The sequence below is a fragment of the Tachyglossus aculeatus genome, chromosome 12 (genome assembly GCF_015852505.1).
Source record: "Tachyglossus aculeatus isolate mTacAcu1 chromosome 12, mTacAcu1.pri, whole genome shotgun sequence".
Lineage (NCBI taxonomy): Eukaryota > Metazoa > Chordata > Mammalia > Monotremata > Tachyglossidae > Tachyglossus > Tachyglossus aculeatus.
In genome coordinates, this window is record NC_052077.1 from 22,879,148 (window position 1) to 22,895,785 (window position 16,638).

Sequence of the window (16,638 nt, forward strand, 5' to 3'; positions counted from 1 at the left end):
CTTTCACAGGGTAGGTCATGGCTTTTTTGCCTTTATAGTGTGGACCTAATTCCTATCTAACTCCTGCTCCTACTATATGTTTTTGAAACAATAAGTGCTTTTTCATGTGGCTAACAGAATACCTTAGCAAGAGTAGAGGCAGAGGAAGCCACTACTCTTTAATATCAGAGCCATAATAATACTACCTGTGAATACTCTTCTGTCTTGAAAGGTATCTCTTTTGTACACCTTATAGAATATGTCAGACTCTACTCTCCAGTAACAATAGTAATAATTATGTTATTTGTTAAATGCCTACTCTGTGTTGAGGACCATGCCTAAGCACTGGAGTAGATGCAGTGCAATCAGATCATATGCTGTCCCTATCCCACATGGAGCTCACAACCCAACAGGTATTAATTCCCATTTTACAGATGAGGAAAATGAGGCCCAGAGAAATTAAGTGACTTGCCCAATCTCACTCAGAAGGCAAGCAGGTGAGCTGGGATTAGGACCCAGGACCCCCGAGTCCCAGTCCGCTGCTCGGCCCTGCTGCTTTTCAAGTGTTGGAGCTGCTTGTCCAGGAAGTATCAATTTGGAAAGAATTTGCTGCAGTTGGGGTCAGTAAGAAAGCTGGAATGTAAAACAGCATTAAATTTCCTTCTAATACTGTATGGTTCTGGAATTTAAATGAGGGAAGTTTCTGCTTGAATTTATGAGAGGTATAAAGTTTGTACCGATCATAAAGGCCTTGGAAGATTACTTCATTAGAATTAAGTAGGGTTTGAAACCAAACTAATAGGGCCTTCTGTATTTTCAATCTTTCATCACAAGCAATCACTACTTGGCTTTAGGTTTGCAGAATCAAAGGGCCATAACTTGAGGCCATTAATTGGCCCAACTCATTTCAGCCATGCCTCTGCCCCTGCACTAATACCCTGCACTGAACAGACAGAACCACAACAGATCTTTGAGTCAGGAGAGAGAGGGCATGTCCACTCTCTAATGGAGAATGGGGTGGGTGTGGAGGAGAGGATTTAAGGAGGCAGAATGCCTAACTATTCTAGTCAGTATAGAGTATCCTTCTACTCTTGCAAAAGTCAAGTGGGGTGTTTTCAACAAGTATTCAGGTCTCTTACTTCATATTTCACCTTGAGGATACTCATCTGCAGGTCTGTTAGCATCATACCAGAATGTTTTTAGCTCTACAGGAGTGAGGACGGGGAAATGGGGAAGGAGCTAAGCTGAGTTACTAATTTCATCTTCTGAAGCATCCAACCGTTTCAGTCCAATGTCTCCCATTCCTACATTGATCAGACCGGCCACGTCCCTTTTGGCTTAATGCGGCCATATTTGTAAGAGTTCAAAGTGGGCCCGAAAAGTCAGAAAATACAGAAAAATAGAGGAAAAAAGACCGAGAAAGAAACGGAGACAGAGACACACATGGAGAGAGAAAGAGATAGAAATGGAACGTTCCACACCTACATAAACCCTCTGATCTGTTGGGATCGCAGACCCCACAGATAGCACTCATCTCCACTTCTGCCCCCATCACCCAGGAGCAAGGCTCCTCTTGAGGTCAAGGACTGTGACTTCTGCATTCATTTCACCCTCCCAAGAGTGCAGCAAGTGCTTAGTAGGCTTTCAGGAACTTCCACTGATTGAGTGACTAGTGCCACTGCCCGGGCCAAACTGCAGCAACCCTACTGTTGCTGTTGCTGCTGGCCTTGAAATTGTCCTGCAAGTTATGGTTGCCCATCCACCAAACAGAAATTCTTCACCATCAATTTTCAAGCAGTCAAGCAGCTCCCCGCCTGCAACCTTACTTTGCTGATCTCCTACTATAACCCAGCCCAGACACCTGGTTCCTCTATCGCCAACCTATTCACTGTATCTCAATCTCATTTCTCTCTCTGCCAACCCCCTAGTCCACGTCCTTCCTCTGGCATGGAACTCCCTCTCTCTCCATAACTGACAGACCACCATGCCCTGCCTTCACAGCCATAATGGGGAAGTAGCGGGGCTTAGTGGAAAGAGCCCGGGCTTGGGAGTCAGAGGTCGTGGGTTCTAATCCCGCCTCTGCCACTTGTCAGCTGTGTGACTTTGGGCAAGTCACTTAACTTCTCTCTGCCTCAGTTACCTCATCTGTAACATGGGGATTAAGACTGTGAGCCCTATGTGGGACAACCTGATAACCTTGAATCTTCTAGCGCTTAGAACAGTGCTTGGCACATAGTAAGCACTTAACAAATACCATCATTATTATTATATTAAAATGGCATCTTTTTTAATGGTATTTGTTAAGCACTTACTCTGTGCCAGGCATTGCAGTAAGTACTGGGATAGATACAAGCTAATTAGGTTGGATACAGTCCATGTCCCACATGGGGCTCACAGTCTCAATCCCCCCTTATAGATGAGGTAACTGAGGCACAGAGAAGTTAAGCAACTTGCCTAAGGTCACGCAGCACACAAGTGGCCGAGCTGGGAATAGAACACAGGTCTTCTGATTTCCAGGCCTGTGCTCTTTCCACAAGGTCAGGCTGCTTCTCCAAGAGGCCTTCCCCAACTAAGCCTTCCTTTCCCCTACTCCTCTCCCTTCTGCATCACCCATGCACTTGGATCTGTACCCTTTAAGCCCTTGCTATCCACCCCACCCTCAGCCCCACAGCACTTATTTACATATCTGTAATTTATTTATATGAATGTCTCCCCCTCTGAATTGTAAGCTCATTGTGGGCAGGGAACATGCCTACCAATTCTGTAATATTGCACTGTCCCAAGCACTTAGTACTGTTCCCTGCACACAGTAAGCACTCAATAAATACAACAGACTGATCGATTGGGTGCCATTATCACTCATATAGTGGCTCCTTCAGAAGTCTGGAAATGTTCAGGCTGTGGCCATGTGGACACTGTACCATGGTTTTAGAAAAGGGAAGGAGGAGAGGAAGAACAAAACTTCTAGTCCTTACCTTTCTCACAGTTGCTACTGCAGCCCAGCCCATACGCTCTGTTCCTCTAGCGCCAACTTACTCACTATGCCCCGATCTTGTCCATCTCGCCACCGACCCCTTTCCCACATCCTCCCCTATCCTGGAACTCCATCCTCCTCCAAATACACCAGACCACCACTCTCTCCACTTTCAAAGCACTATTAAGGTCACATCTCATCCAAGAGGCCTTCCCTCTTATCCCTATCTTCCTCTCTGTTCTGCATCATCTGTGCACTTGGATCTTTGACTTTTGAGCATTTGATATTTTCCGGACATTCAGCCCCATAGTAATCAGGCACTCAATCATTCAACTGTATTTATTGAGCACTTACTATGTGGGGAACACTGTACTAAGTGCTTGGGAGAGTACAATATAACAATAAACTGACACATTCCCTGCCCACAATGAGCTTACAGTCTAGAGGGGGAGACAGACATTAATATAAAGAAATAAAATTACACATATGTACATAACATAATGTTTTATGTAAATATCTTTGAATTATATATTATAAATTATTTAGATTCATGTGTCTCCCCTTCTAGACTGTAAGCTTTTTTTTAATGGTATTTGTGAAGCACATACTTTGTGACTTTCTAAACTGTGAGCCCGCTGTTGGGTAGGGACCGTCTCTATATGTTGCCAACTTGCACTTCCCAAGGGTTTAGTATAGTGCTCTGCACACAGAAAGCGCTCAATAAATACGATTGAATGTGACATTCACTTTTCTAAGCACTGGGGTAGATACAAGATAGGTTGGACACAGTAGCGGGCTCATCTTCTAAGTAATGGGCAGGGAACCTATCTGCTAACTCTTCGTATTGTGCTCCCCCAAGCACTTAGTACAGTGCTCTACACATAATAATAATAATAATGGCATTTGTTAAGCACTTACTATGTGCAAAGCACTGTTCTAAGCGCTGGGGGAATACAAGGTGATCAGGTTGTCCCGCGTGGGGCTCACAGTCATCATCCCCATTTTACAGATGAGGGAACTGAGGCTCCGAGAAGTGAAGTGACTTGCCCAAGGTCACACGGCAGACATGTGGCGGAGCCGGGATTCGAACCCATGACCTCTGACTCCAAAGCCCGTGCTCTTTCCACTGAGCCGCGCTGCTTCTCTTAATAGCAAGCACTCAATAAATACCAATGATGATTGATGATGACCATTGATGACATTGCTGAGCAGCTGCTACTGCACCAGCCAGTACTCTCCCAAGCACTTAGTACAGTGCTACGCACACTGTAAGTGCTCAATAAATACTCAATAAATGGTCTAAATAAATAAATAAATATATAATTATATATAATGAATAAATAATAAATATTTATAAATAAATAAATAATACTCAATAATGCTCAATAAATGGTCAGATTCCCTTCCCTCACCTCAGCTAAGCATGGGACCCACTCGAGCCCACTGTTGGGTAGGGACTGTCTCTATATGTTGCCAATTTGTACTTCCCAAGCGCTTAGTACAGTGCTCTGCACATAGTAAGCGCTCAATAAATACGATTGATGATGATGATGATGATGACATCTTGGGTGGCAGGCCGGAATCCCTGCTGACCGCCCCACCAGTGCGGGAGCCCTTGGTCACTATATCGGGTTTTTGAACTCTTCCAATGAGTTCCACATTCCCTGGTCAAAAGTAACCTTTTTATACAAATCGTAATGTACCTTTGAATTAGAGATGCAAAACACTGTTGCCTAGCTATGGTAATTATTCTCAATTAAATACAGCCACCTAGTGGTACGGAGAAAACCTCATTCTGTGTATCCAAAGGATACGCATCATCTGAGTATCCAAAGAAGTATCCAAGATAGGAGCAGCCAAAGGAATATCCAAGATATGAGTATCCAAAGGAGACATCCCTATTTCAGCCCCTGCCCCCAGGGAATGCCAGGATTGGCAGGGGGGCAACACCCAGGCTGTGTAATTGGCGCAACCCCTGTCTCCCCTTCCCGCCTCCTAAAGGCCAGGCTTTGCCCTAGTAATTGGGCACAACAATCAATAATAATAATAATAATAATAAGGATGGCATTTATTAAGCGCTTACTATGTGCAAAGCACTGCTCCAAGCGCTGGGGAGGTTACAAGGTGATCAGGTTGTCCCACGGCGGTGGGGGGGTGGGGGGGGGGGGCTCACAGTCTTAATCCCCATTTTACAGATGAGGTAACTGAGGCCCAGATAACTGACTTGCCCAAAGTCACACAGCTGGCAATTGGCAGAGCCGGGATTTGAACCCATGACCTCTGACTCCAAAGCCCATGCTCTTTCCACTGAGCCACGCTAATTGTTTCTGTTGTTTACTGTGTGCATTGCACTGTACTAAGCGCTTGGGAGAGGACAATATAACAGAATTGGCAGACACGTTCCCTGCCCACGACAAGCTTACAGTCTAGAGATCCTACATCTCCGCATGCCCAGATTGTGTCAATACACAGCACGGTGGCTCAGTGGAAAGAACCCGGGCTTTGGAGTCAGTGGTCGTGGGTTCAAATCCCGGCTCTGCCAATTGTCAGCTATGTGACCTTGGGCAAGTCACTTAACTTCTCTGGGCCTCAGTTCCCTCATCTGTAAAATGGGGGTTGACTGTGAGCCCCCCGTGGGACAACCTGATCACCTTGTAACTCCCCAACGCTTAGAACAGTGCTTTGCACATAGTAAGTGCTTAATAAATCCCATTATTATTATTATTATTATTATTGTGCCCACCTCGTCCCAGACTGAATGAAGGAACGCAGGGGTGGACGATCTGGGTTTGTTGCTCGTAACGCATGGACAAGTTGGGAATATTGGAAAATGCTTCACCTTCCCTCCCCTCTCCAGCCGAGTAAGTGTAGTCACTGCCAAAAACGGACTTGCCAGCAGAAGATGGGCACCGGGAGTTGTCCCTGAAGGCAGGTTCTGTGACTAAAGCAGCCGCCGACCTGACTAAATCATCCCAGCGTGTGCCCGCTGCCATCCCAAGGCTGGCAGCTTGGTGCCGGGTGGTCGCTCGCCCTCATGTATGCCGACCGCTTTTGTTCATCCAGCCGCTTGGGTTCATGCCAGTTTTTGATCTCTCTAGTTTTTGAATTTTAAAAACACTTCTGCATTACCAAACTCTTGGGCTAGCCTTCGCCAGGGAGGAATGTGTTTCTCTTGGCAAACAGCCAGCCTGCCCCGTGTTTGCGGTAGTTTCCCCGCCAGATGGTTGCTATGGCCGCCTGCCGATCGGCAGGGAAATCACTGACCGCGTGGGGTAAGCTGCGATGTTGCTGCCTGAGGAGGAAGGCGCTTGGTGTGGTCTCCACGGAAAGGAGACCACAGTCGCAAACCACCTTTGGCTTTCCTCTTTCTCTGGGGATTTCATCAGCTGTCTGAGAGATTTTCTGGAATGGTCAAAAAGCAGGAAGTAACCCACAAAACCTTCTACACACGCAAGTCCTGGGCTGCAAACGTGGCCATCCCTGTCTGATGGAAAGACCAAGGTCAGGATAGGTGCCCGTTCCATAGAAGTCGGAGCTGGACCCCCAGACCGTCTTGTCCCAGTTTTCTGACAAGACCTGAGAGTTTCCTACCAGGGCTGAAAAGACCCAAAATGATGATTTTCTTTGAAACTTGGCCCTTCCCAGGCTTCAACCCCGCCCAAGTTTTCTGCCCTCTTTTCATCCCCCTGCCTCAAATGAAAAGTTGGCCCCTCTGGCTGTCAGGGTCTGCAGAGAGATGTGGCCAGGGAGAGCTGAGCAGGCTCAGAACTGCAGGCGCCCTAGAAACAGGTCAAAAAGTGAAGACAAAGCACCTCCCCACTCTCACCCCTACCCTACACAAATGCCCCTTCATATCGCCATATCTTCCCCCACCTACAGAGACACACCTATGTCTTCCCCATGCAAAAACTCCCTCAAACATTCATACCTCCCCTACCTACCTATATACCTCCCACATATTCATTCCTTTTCACCCTCCCCTCAAACTATCTCCCACTCTAACAACCTCCCCAACACTGTCCCACTTAAGGAGGGACACACAAGCAGAGACCTATGGAAATATGTTTCCTCACAGGTAAAAGCATCAAGCAGAACCAGAGAAATACACTCAGGTCCCTAGAACCAAGAGAAAGTTAGGAGGAGGGAAAGGCGTAGTGAGGACAGAGGCAGATTTACTGACAAAAACTGAAGTGGGAAAGGAAGCTAGAAAAGGAGAAAGAGCAAGAGCTTCATTGTCTAATCTGGATAAAGATTAGGCATCTCTCTGTTATTTTCCTCATGAAATGACTCTGGCCATGGAGCATGGGGCTTGGTTTTTTAAATTATCTCTAAATCTTAATTTTGCTCACCCTTGTTTATATTCACCCCTTGGGAAGCTCTCACTGCCATCTGTTTTCTCTCCAAGGCATCCCTTCCTCCAATGCATACACAAACCCAAGTTTATTATAACTAGGAAACAATGACCATAACAAAGACAGAATCGTACAGAACATTTCTATTTCTATAGAGTTAAAGGTGTAAATCCTGATTTTATTTTTTTAGATCGAGAACCCTGAGGACATTTATGCTGCAATGCTCCCTTCACTCTCCTCCTCCCTCATCTCCCTCTCTCTCACCAATACACCCCCTACTTCGGGGAAACAGGGGGAAAGGAGGGAATGTTGATCCCATTACCCTGCAGCTCTCAAGCAGATTATACACCGAAAGGAAATAAAGTACCTTGGGTGGTTGTTTGATTCCTTTTCTTCTTGTAATGTGGGCAAACATTCACATTCAGCTAAGATAGGAGAAAAACAATGACTCAGTTAGCCACTGCAATTCCTTCCTCTATCTTTAGTATTAAAAATAACCCAGACCACCCCAGGGTGAACTTCTTTTATCTGTTTCTTGCTACTTGGGTAGGCATTTCCTCATTTAGCCATTGTCTGATTTAAATGGTAACAAGAGAGGAAACCTTTTTTTTTTCTTTGAGTAGTATCTTTCACTGGCAAATTTCTAGACCAGATCAGGCAGCATTCATTGCTTTTCTTCCCAAGCTGGGGTCTCAGCCTGCAGTCAGTGGGGTCAAGTGCTTAGTACAGTGCTCTGCACACAGCAAGCACTCAGTAAACACCATTGAATGAGAAATGGTCAGGCTCTCCACCTGCAAGGGACAAACACAGGGAAGGTAACAACTCCCCTTCACCTTTAATTTTCCCAATTATTCCTAACAGGGATCTCATTAGGGAATTTTGGAGATTAAAGAGAGGGAAAGTTGGCAGATCCCTTTAAATTCCCCAAATGGGAAAGATCAATCAATCAATCAATCAGTGGTATTTACTGAGTGCTTACTATGTGCAGAGCACTGTACTCCATGCTTGGGAGAGTAGATATAAAAGAGTTGGTAAACATATTCCCTGCCCAGCTTGAGCTCACAGTCTAGAAGATCTCCACTCTTACAAATTCATTCATTCAATCCTTCATTTCATTCAATCGTATCTATTGAGCGCTTACTGTGTGCAGAGCACTGTACTAAGCGCTTGGGAAGTACAAGTTGGCAACATATAGAGACGGTCCCTACCCAACAGTGGGCTCACAGTCTAGAAGGGGGAGACAGAGAACAAAACAAAACATATTAACAAAATAAAATAAATAGAATAAATATGTACAAATAAAATAAATAAATAAATCATATTTACTGAGTGCTTACTGTGTGCAGAGCACTGTACTAAGCACTTGGAAAGTACAATTCGGCAACAGATAGAGACAATCACAAATGACCGCAAGTTCCTTTTGGGCAGGGATTGGGTCTACTGACTCTATTGTATTGTACTTTTCCAAATGCTTATAGTGCTGTGCACAGAAAGTGTGTAATAAATACGATGGATCTATGGATTGATTTTTGTAGGGATCCAGGAAGTAGTTCCTGGTCCCTCTCATCAATGCTTTGGGTTATCTAGCTTTCATCAGCTTCTAGGTCCAAAGGACTTGCAGATTACTTGATATCATGGACTTAAATATGATTTCTCCTAGAATGAAACAATAACAGCATGGCAGAAGTGTGGGACCCAGTAGAATAATCAACCCCAAAACGGCTAAATTCAGAAAAAGCAGAAAAGCAGTGAGAGATTTGTTACTACATTCCAAGCTTCTTTTGTTAAGCCAGCCCATGGTTTAGCTACCAAATAGAAATAGGTTCCCACTCATGCTTTGAAAACCTCCTCTGGAAAACCTAGGTAGTTTTGCCCAATCAAATCCTTGTTTACTATAGTTTCTGTAGGCACCTGAACCCTAAAATATTCTACTTGTTCGTCCACTCTTTTAATCTGAATAGGAAAAATTCACTTAGACTTTAGAAAGAAAAATACCTTGAATTTGTAGAGGGCTTTTGTTTTTTTCCTAAGTGCTTTTACATTACTTATTGACGGGCTAGGCAGGGGAAGTTTCCAGGTGAGGAAACTGCAACCCAGAGAGGTTAAATGACCTGCCTAAAACATAAGGCTCTTAAGGCGGAGCATAGAGATTAGAATCCAGGTCCTCCATGTTGTAGGCCCTACTCTTTTCACTAGACCACATAAGGTGAAGCTCATCCTTCAACGCAAATCCAGAACTGTGGGAGACATAACTATCTGTAATGATGTCACCATTTTCTATTGTTCTTCAGAAAAAAGAAAAAACTGTAGGTTACCATGTACCATTTTTATTGATGGAATTCATCCACTTATCAAGCTCTTCCATTTCTATTTCCATAACCGAAGGTGTATCTTCCTCAAAAATAGGGCTGGAGAGAGAAAACAAAAGACAAGTTAGAGAAAGCATGAGACCACATTTTTTCACTCAGATAGACACTAACACCGGGGCAAAAGAACTCAGAGCATGCCTATGGAGATTCCATCTGCTAGGGAATCTGCCTTCACTGGAGAGCTAAGAATAAAACAAACATAAATCTATCACTGGTCCGCAAAGGAGGGGCTGGAATGCCAGGCTGCACAACACAAATGGAACCAAAAGGTGATCTTCATGTTACGCTGAAGGCTGAAAATGAAGTTAGCGATGACATTTTAACCACAACACTGTCTTGGGGGAGGCTGACTTCACATTTTAATCATGCCTCATTTTTCTGTTCTTTCATCGAGCATTCCCGAAAACTCTCTTGGAGTTAGGAAAGCCGACGCCAACTCTACTGCTTTCTTTCCAAATCCTCTTCTCATTCCTCAGAGAAACAGAGCTCCTTACCGTGCTCTGTTGGGATTGATTTTAGCCACCTCCCAACTTTTGAAACCCACAGTTGGGGAGATGAAGCGGAGAAAGTGATCTCTGGAAGACGGGAAAAAAATATCCAGAGTATCGACACACCATTGATTTTAGCCACCTCCCAAGTTTTGAAACTGACAGTCGAGGAGGTGAAGTGGATTTTGCTCTCCTCTTTTCTTCCAGTCACAATCTGCCTGAAAAGCAGTCCTTATATCAGAATCCTTTCTGCTCCCACCTCTGACCACAGGAATGCATTGGAAAAAAGACCGGGTGTGTCGCTTTCTGGAAGATGGACACACCTGGATAGTATTTATTAAGTGGGCATGAGAGGTGATCAGATAGCCCAGAAAAATTCCAGGTCATGATGAATCAGTCTCTAGGGCAAGGAGGTCTTTATCCAATACATTCCTGTGGTCAGAGGTGGGAGCAGGAAGGATTCTGGTCTAGGGACTGCTTTTCAGGCAGATTGTGATCGGAAGAAAAGAGGAGAGCAAAATCCCCCCCCCCCCCCCCACGCCAAATAAAATGGAAGAATTATACGTTCATCTCATCTTTCTTGAAAATCGCCCAGGGAATGTCTTCTCATTGACTCGAACACTTTGGGAATCGGTGTTAGATATATAGGACTTGATAGGGCAGGGAGAAGAATAGCTGAATGTCCATGATTCCCTTTTAGCATTAAATTAGATGTGTGGGGAGATGCCTAGGCTCTCGCTGCTACTAGGTGACGACTTAGTGGTAGCCTGCTGCACTAAGAGGGCTAGGGCAGACAGCGCTCACTAGTCCCATGCCCAGGGCACGAGGTTGGACTGACACAAAGCCAAGTCCAGACAGGTTTGGATGCCCCTCTGGTAGGGTGGCCAGGGACATTCTCCAGACACAGAGGGAAGCAGCATGGCCTCAGTCAATCAAATGGGCATATTTGTTAAGTGCTTACTGTGGGGAGAGCACTGTAATAATAATGGTATTTGTTAAGCACTTACTATGTGCAAAGCACTGTCCTAAGCACTGGGGGGATACAAGGTGCTCAGGTTGTCCCACGTGGGGCTTCGCAATCTTAATCCCCATTTTACAGATGAGGTAACTGAGACCCAGAGAAGTTAAGTGACTTGCCCAAAGTCACACAGCTGACAAGTGTCGGAGCCGGGATTAGAACCCACAACTTATGACTCCCAAGCCCGGGCTCTTTCCACTGAGCCACGCTGCTTCTCTGTGTGTCTGTACTAAGCGCTTAGGAGAATAGATCACAATGGTATAACACTCATGTTCCCTGCTCACAGCGAGCTTACAGCCTAGTGGAAAGAGCACAAGCCCGGGCAGTTATCCTGGATTACAACACATGAGCCCTAGCTTCACTTCTGTGTACATGTAGTGATTTTGCTCGTGCGTCGTTGAACCCGGGGGGGCCAGGAGAGCCTTCTGGGGCCCCCATAACATGCCCAGCAACCCCCGCGTGAGACCCAGGACATTTCTGATTCTTCAGCCTGGACTTCTGGCCTGGCCCACGTTCGCTTCTGGGCCGGCTCTACCCTGGACTGGTACCCTAGGCTGGGCTTGCCTGGGGCTTGATTGGATAGGAAATGGGCCCGTTTCCCCAGTGTGTTACCCAGTGTGCACGTCACCTAAGGAGAGGGCAGGGGGATACCCCCAAGAAGTGTTAGAAGATTAATTCCTTTTTAAAAAGGTAAAGATAGAACAGATCTCTAAGTATCTGCAATTCTTTAAATCTTCCAAGCCATCATTTGGCTGGCCTAAGGAATACGGAAAGATTTACCTTTTAATATTTTCACTTCCCAGATCATCTGAAATAAAATAAATATGCTGTATTAATTATAACCATCCACAAGAACAGTTATATTTTCTCTCAAATTAAGCAGGATCTTCCAGAGGAGGGAAATATATATATAAAGGGGAGTGAACTGCTTCTTAAAAGGACAATGGTTGTTCTTCAAGCCCAACAACCGAAGGCAACCAGGACAAAAAATGAAAGGGCTGCTTACTTCAGAGGCTGCTTTCCTCACTTACACTGCTCTGGGTGTGGGAGGGTGAGGGGGTGCTGGGAGAGGGCTTTACTGTAGCCACAGATATGAGAGCATTAGGAGACAGAGATGGGACAGATAAGAGAGGCATTTGGGAGAAAAGAAGGGGCTGACATGGGCTAATGTCCTGCCCCACCCTGGGCAGTTTTTCCTGTGCCTTGCCAAGGCAATGCTACGAATGCTTCAGCCCTGCCTCTATTTCCCTGCTGCTGCTGCTGCTGCGGCTGCTGCGGCTGCTGCGGCTGCTCCTCCAGCCTTAAAACTGAGTCAGAGCGTTCCTGCTTCCCAGTCTCTGGATTAAAGTCTGGAGGAACGAGAGGCAGAGGGTTTCACACAGAGCCCATCCCATTCTGCCCAACAAAGCCCAGGCTTGTTCGCCCTCAGGGCACGACGCCAGACCTCAACTTGCCATTATCCAGGCTGGATGGCAGGCATTGGGCATCGGGCTAGCATACAACTTGGTGACAAAGTAAAGCCAAGTCGGAGGATGGAGACCTTTGTCTCCAAATCTTTCTCCTCCCCTGCAAAAGCAGTGAGTTCTGAACCAGGTTGGGAACGGGCGCCCGCAGGGTCCGGCGAAGCTGGTCTGAGAGAAGGAAAGCAGAGAGCAGCAGGGCACCACAGGCTGGAACCATGAGTCAAAGTTCAGAGACTAGAGATGTTTTGTGGTGATACTGCGTGCCACTCCCTTCTCCTGGAGACTTTATCTGACCTTGGTTTCACTGACACAGTTCTCCTTTGATTCTCTCTGGCTTCTCCATCTCCTTTTCTGGCTCTCTCTCCACCTCTCACCCCCTCAGTGAAGATGTCTTTCAAAACTCTTTCTGGGATTCCCTTCTGACTTTTATTCATTCATTCATTCAATCGTATTTATTGAGTGCTTACTGTGTGCAGAGCACTGTACAAAGCAATTGGTAAGTACAAGTTGGCAACATATAGAGATGGTCCCTACCCAACTACTGGCTTACAGTCTAGAAGGGGGAGACAGACAACAAAACACTTTTAGACTGTGAGCCCACTGTTGGGGAGGGACTGTCTCTATATGTTGCCAACTTGTACTTCCCAAGCGCTTAGTACAGTGCTCTGCACACAGTAAGTGCTCAATAAATATGATTGATTGAAAACAAAACATGTGGACAGGTGTCGTCATCAGAATAAATAGAATTAAAGCTAAATGCACATTATTAATAAATAAATAGAATAGTAAATATGTACAAGTAATATAAATAGAGTAATAAATCTGTACAAACATATATATGGGTGCTGTGGGGAGGGGAAGGAGGTAGGGTGCGGGGGATTTTTTTTTTCGTATTTAATCGTATTTATTGAGCGCTAACTGTGTGCAGAGCACTGTACTAAGTGCTTGGGAAGTACAAGTTGGCAACATATAGAGACAGTCCCTACCCAACAGTGGGCTCACAGTCTAGAAGGGGGAGACAGAGAACAAAACAAAACATATCAACAAAATAAAATAAATAGAATAAATATGTACAAATAAAATAAATAAATAAATAGAGTAATAAGTAAGTACAAATATATATACATATATACAGGTGCTATGGGGAGGGGAAGGAGTTAAGGGGGAGGGATGGGGATGGGGAGGAGAGGGAAAGGAAGGAGGGGGCTCAGTCTGGGAAGGCCACTTGGAGGAGGTGAGCTCTAAGTAGGGCTTTGAAGGGAAGAAGAGAGCTAGCTTTGCAGATGTGAGGAGGGAGGGCATTCCAGGCCAGGGGGAGGACGTGAGCCGGGGTTTGACGGCGGGACAGGTGAGAACCAGATACAGTGAGGAGGTTAGCGGCACTCCAGGTGAGCTCATCTGCTCATCTATGCAGATGACTTCCCAATCTACCTTGCCAGCCCAGACTTCTAAATGCTTCTGCAGTCCCACCATTTCTTCTGGCCTCCAGAATATGTTCACCTAGATGTTCCTTTAGCACTTCAAGCTCAGCATGTCCCAACTAAACTCTTCATCTTCCCTCCCAAATCATTACTTCCTCTGAACTTTCTCATCACAGTTGACAACCCCACCATCCTTCCTGTTCCTCTGAAGTTCACAACTTCAGCAGTTTGTCACCGAAACTTGTTGGGTTTTCCTCCACTACACTGGCCCGTTTCTCCATTCAAATGGCCACTGTCTGACAGGGCCAGGCTCTGGTGCAACACACCCTGGAGACACGGGGTGTCGTTTAAGCTCGACAGGAGTATGGCCTAGTGGATAGAGCACAGGCCTAGGAGTCAGAGGTCATGGGTTCTAATCCCGGCTCCACCACTTGCCTGCTGTGTGGCCTCGGGCAAGTCATTTCACTTCTCTGGACCTCAGTTACCTCATCTGTCCAATGGGGATTGAGACTGTGAGCCCCACATGGGTCAGGGACTGTGTCCAACCTGCTTTGCTTTTATCCACCCCAGCACTTAGTACAGTACCTAGAACATAATAATAATAATAATGATGGCATTTATCAAGCGCTTACTATGTGCAAAGCACTGTTCTAAGCACTGGGAAGGTTACAAGGTGATCAGGTTGTCCCACGGGGGACTCACGGTCTTAATCCCCATTTTACAGATGAGGTAACTGAGGCACAGAGAAGTTAAGTGACTTGCCCAAAATCACACAGCTGACAAATGGCAGAGCCGGGATTTGAACCCATGACCTCCGACTCCCAAGCCTGGGCTCTTTCCACTGAGCCACGCTGCTTCAGTAAGCGCTTAACAAATACCACAATTATTATTATTATTATTACATTAAACAACCAGTTCCAGTTCCTCAGCCACATAGGTTCTTGCTGTACGCTTTGTATAGAACAGTATTGGAAAATCAGGGAATGTTCTTTCCTGATCATCTGCCTGGATAAAGCGCAAATGCAATGCCAATCGATCAATCAGTAGTATTTACTGAGCACCCTACTATGCGCAGAGCAGTGTACTAGGTGCTTGGGAGAGTACAGTAGCGTGGCTCAGTGGAAAGAGCACGGGCTTTGGAGTCAGAGGTCATGGGTTCGAATCCCGGCTCTGCCACATGTCTGCTGTGTGACCTTGGGCAAGTCACTTAACTTCTCTGAGCCTCAGTTACCTCATCTGTAAAATGGGGATTAAGACTGTGAACCCCACATGGGACAACCTGATCACTTTGCATCCCCCCCAGTGCTTAGAACAGTGCTTTGCACATAGTAAGCACTTAACAAATGCCAACATTATTATTATTATTATTACGGTAGAATTAGTAGACATGATCCTTGTTCTTAAGGAGTTTCCTATCTAGACGGGGAGATGGGCATTAAAATAAACTACAGGTAGAAGGAAGCAATAGAGTATAAAGACATGAACAGAAGTGCTACATGGAGGGAGGATGTGAAGACCCAAGTATTTGGGTGATGGGAAATGCTGAAGTGGAAGTTGGGGGTGGACATAGGGTGGAAAGAAAAGGATTATTACATACATCGTTGATATTTTGAGCTGCTGTCCCAGCACACTCTGCGAAGTCAGCCGAAAGCATTTCTAATAATAATTGTGGTTCTGATTATGTGCCAAGCATTGGACTAAGGGCCGAGATAGATACAAGACAATCAGGTTGGACCTCGTCCCTGTTCCGCTTGGAGCTCACAATCTAAAGTGAGGGAGAACAGGGATTAAACCCCTATTTGGCGGAGGAGGAAACTAAGGCCCGGAGAAGCTAAGTCACACAGCAGGCAAGTAGCACAGCCTGTTCTTCCTCCTTCTTTTTCTGTGCACCCCACCCCACATTGGGCAGAAACTGTCTGACTTGGTCTTGTATCTACCCCAGCACTTGGTACAGTACTGGGCACATAGTAACTGCTTAACAAATGCCGCTGTTATCATTGCTGTTGTTAACCAGAATTAAAACACAATCTCCTGACCCCCAGGCCCATGGTCTTTCCTGTTGGCCATACTGCTTGCCTATGATGATGATGATGGTGATGGTATTTGTTAAGCGCTTACTATGTGCCAAGCGCAGTTCGAAGCCCTGGAGTAGGTACAAGGCAATCAGGTTTTCCCACGTGGGGCTCACAGTTCATAATCCCCATTTTACAGATGAGGTAACTGAGGCACAGAGAAGTGAAGTGACTTGACCAAGGTCACACAGCAGACAAGTGGCAGAGCCGGGATTAGAATCCACATCCTCGGTCTCCCAAGCCCTTGCTCTTGCCACTAGGCCAGGCTGCTTTTCTATGAGGAGCTGGAGATGAGACTGCCCATTTGATGACTCCTTTCAGAGGCTGCAGGAGCTCTCTTTGCTGGCTCAGTAAATTAGGGCTCCTTGGGGTAGGCTGGGCAAGGAAAACTTGCTTCCTCCTGCTCATTCTCATTTGCAATCAATCAATAGTATTTATTGAGTGCTTATTGTGTGCAGGGTACATTCTTAAGTTTGAGAGAAATTCACCTTAAACATCATAC

General features: G+C 45.8%; 1 protein-coding gene across 1 annotated transcript in view; it reads right to left on the reverse strand.

Moving 5' to 3' along the window:
* Positions 1–16,638, reverse strand: part of TMEM154 (transmembrane protein 154) — a 52,606-nt gene that overhangs the window by 11,884 nt on the left and 24,084 nt on the right. The window contains exons 4-6 of the mRNA XM_038755250.1: positions 11,961–11,988; positions 9,628–9,713; positions 7,673–7,730 (exon numbers count right to left, since the gene is read on the reverse strand). Of these exons, the coding sequence (XP_038611178.1) occupies positions 7,673–7,730; positions 9,628–9,713; positions 11,961–11,988 (172 nt within the window). The remainder of the gene's footprint in view (positions 1–7,672; positions 7,731–9,627; positions 9,714–11,960; positions 11,989–16,638) is intronic.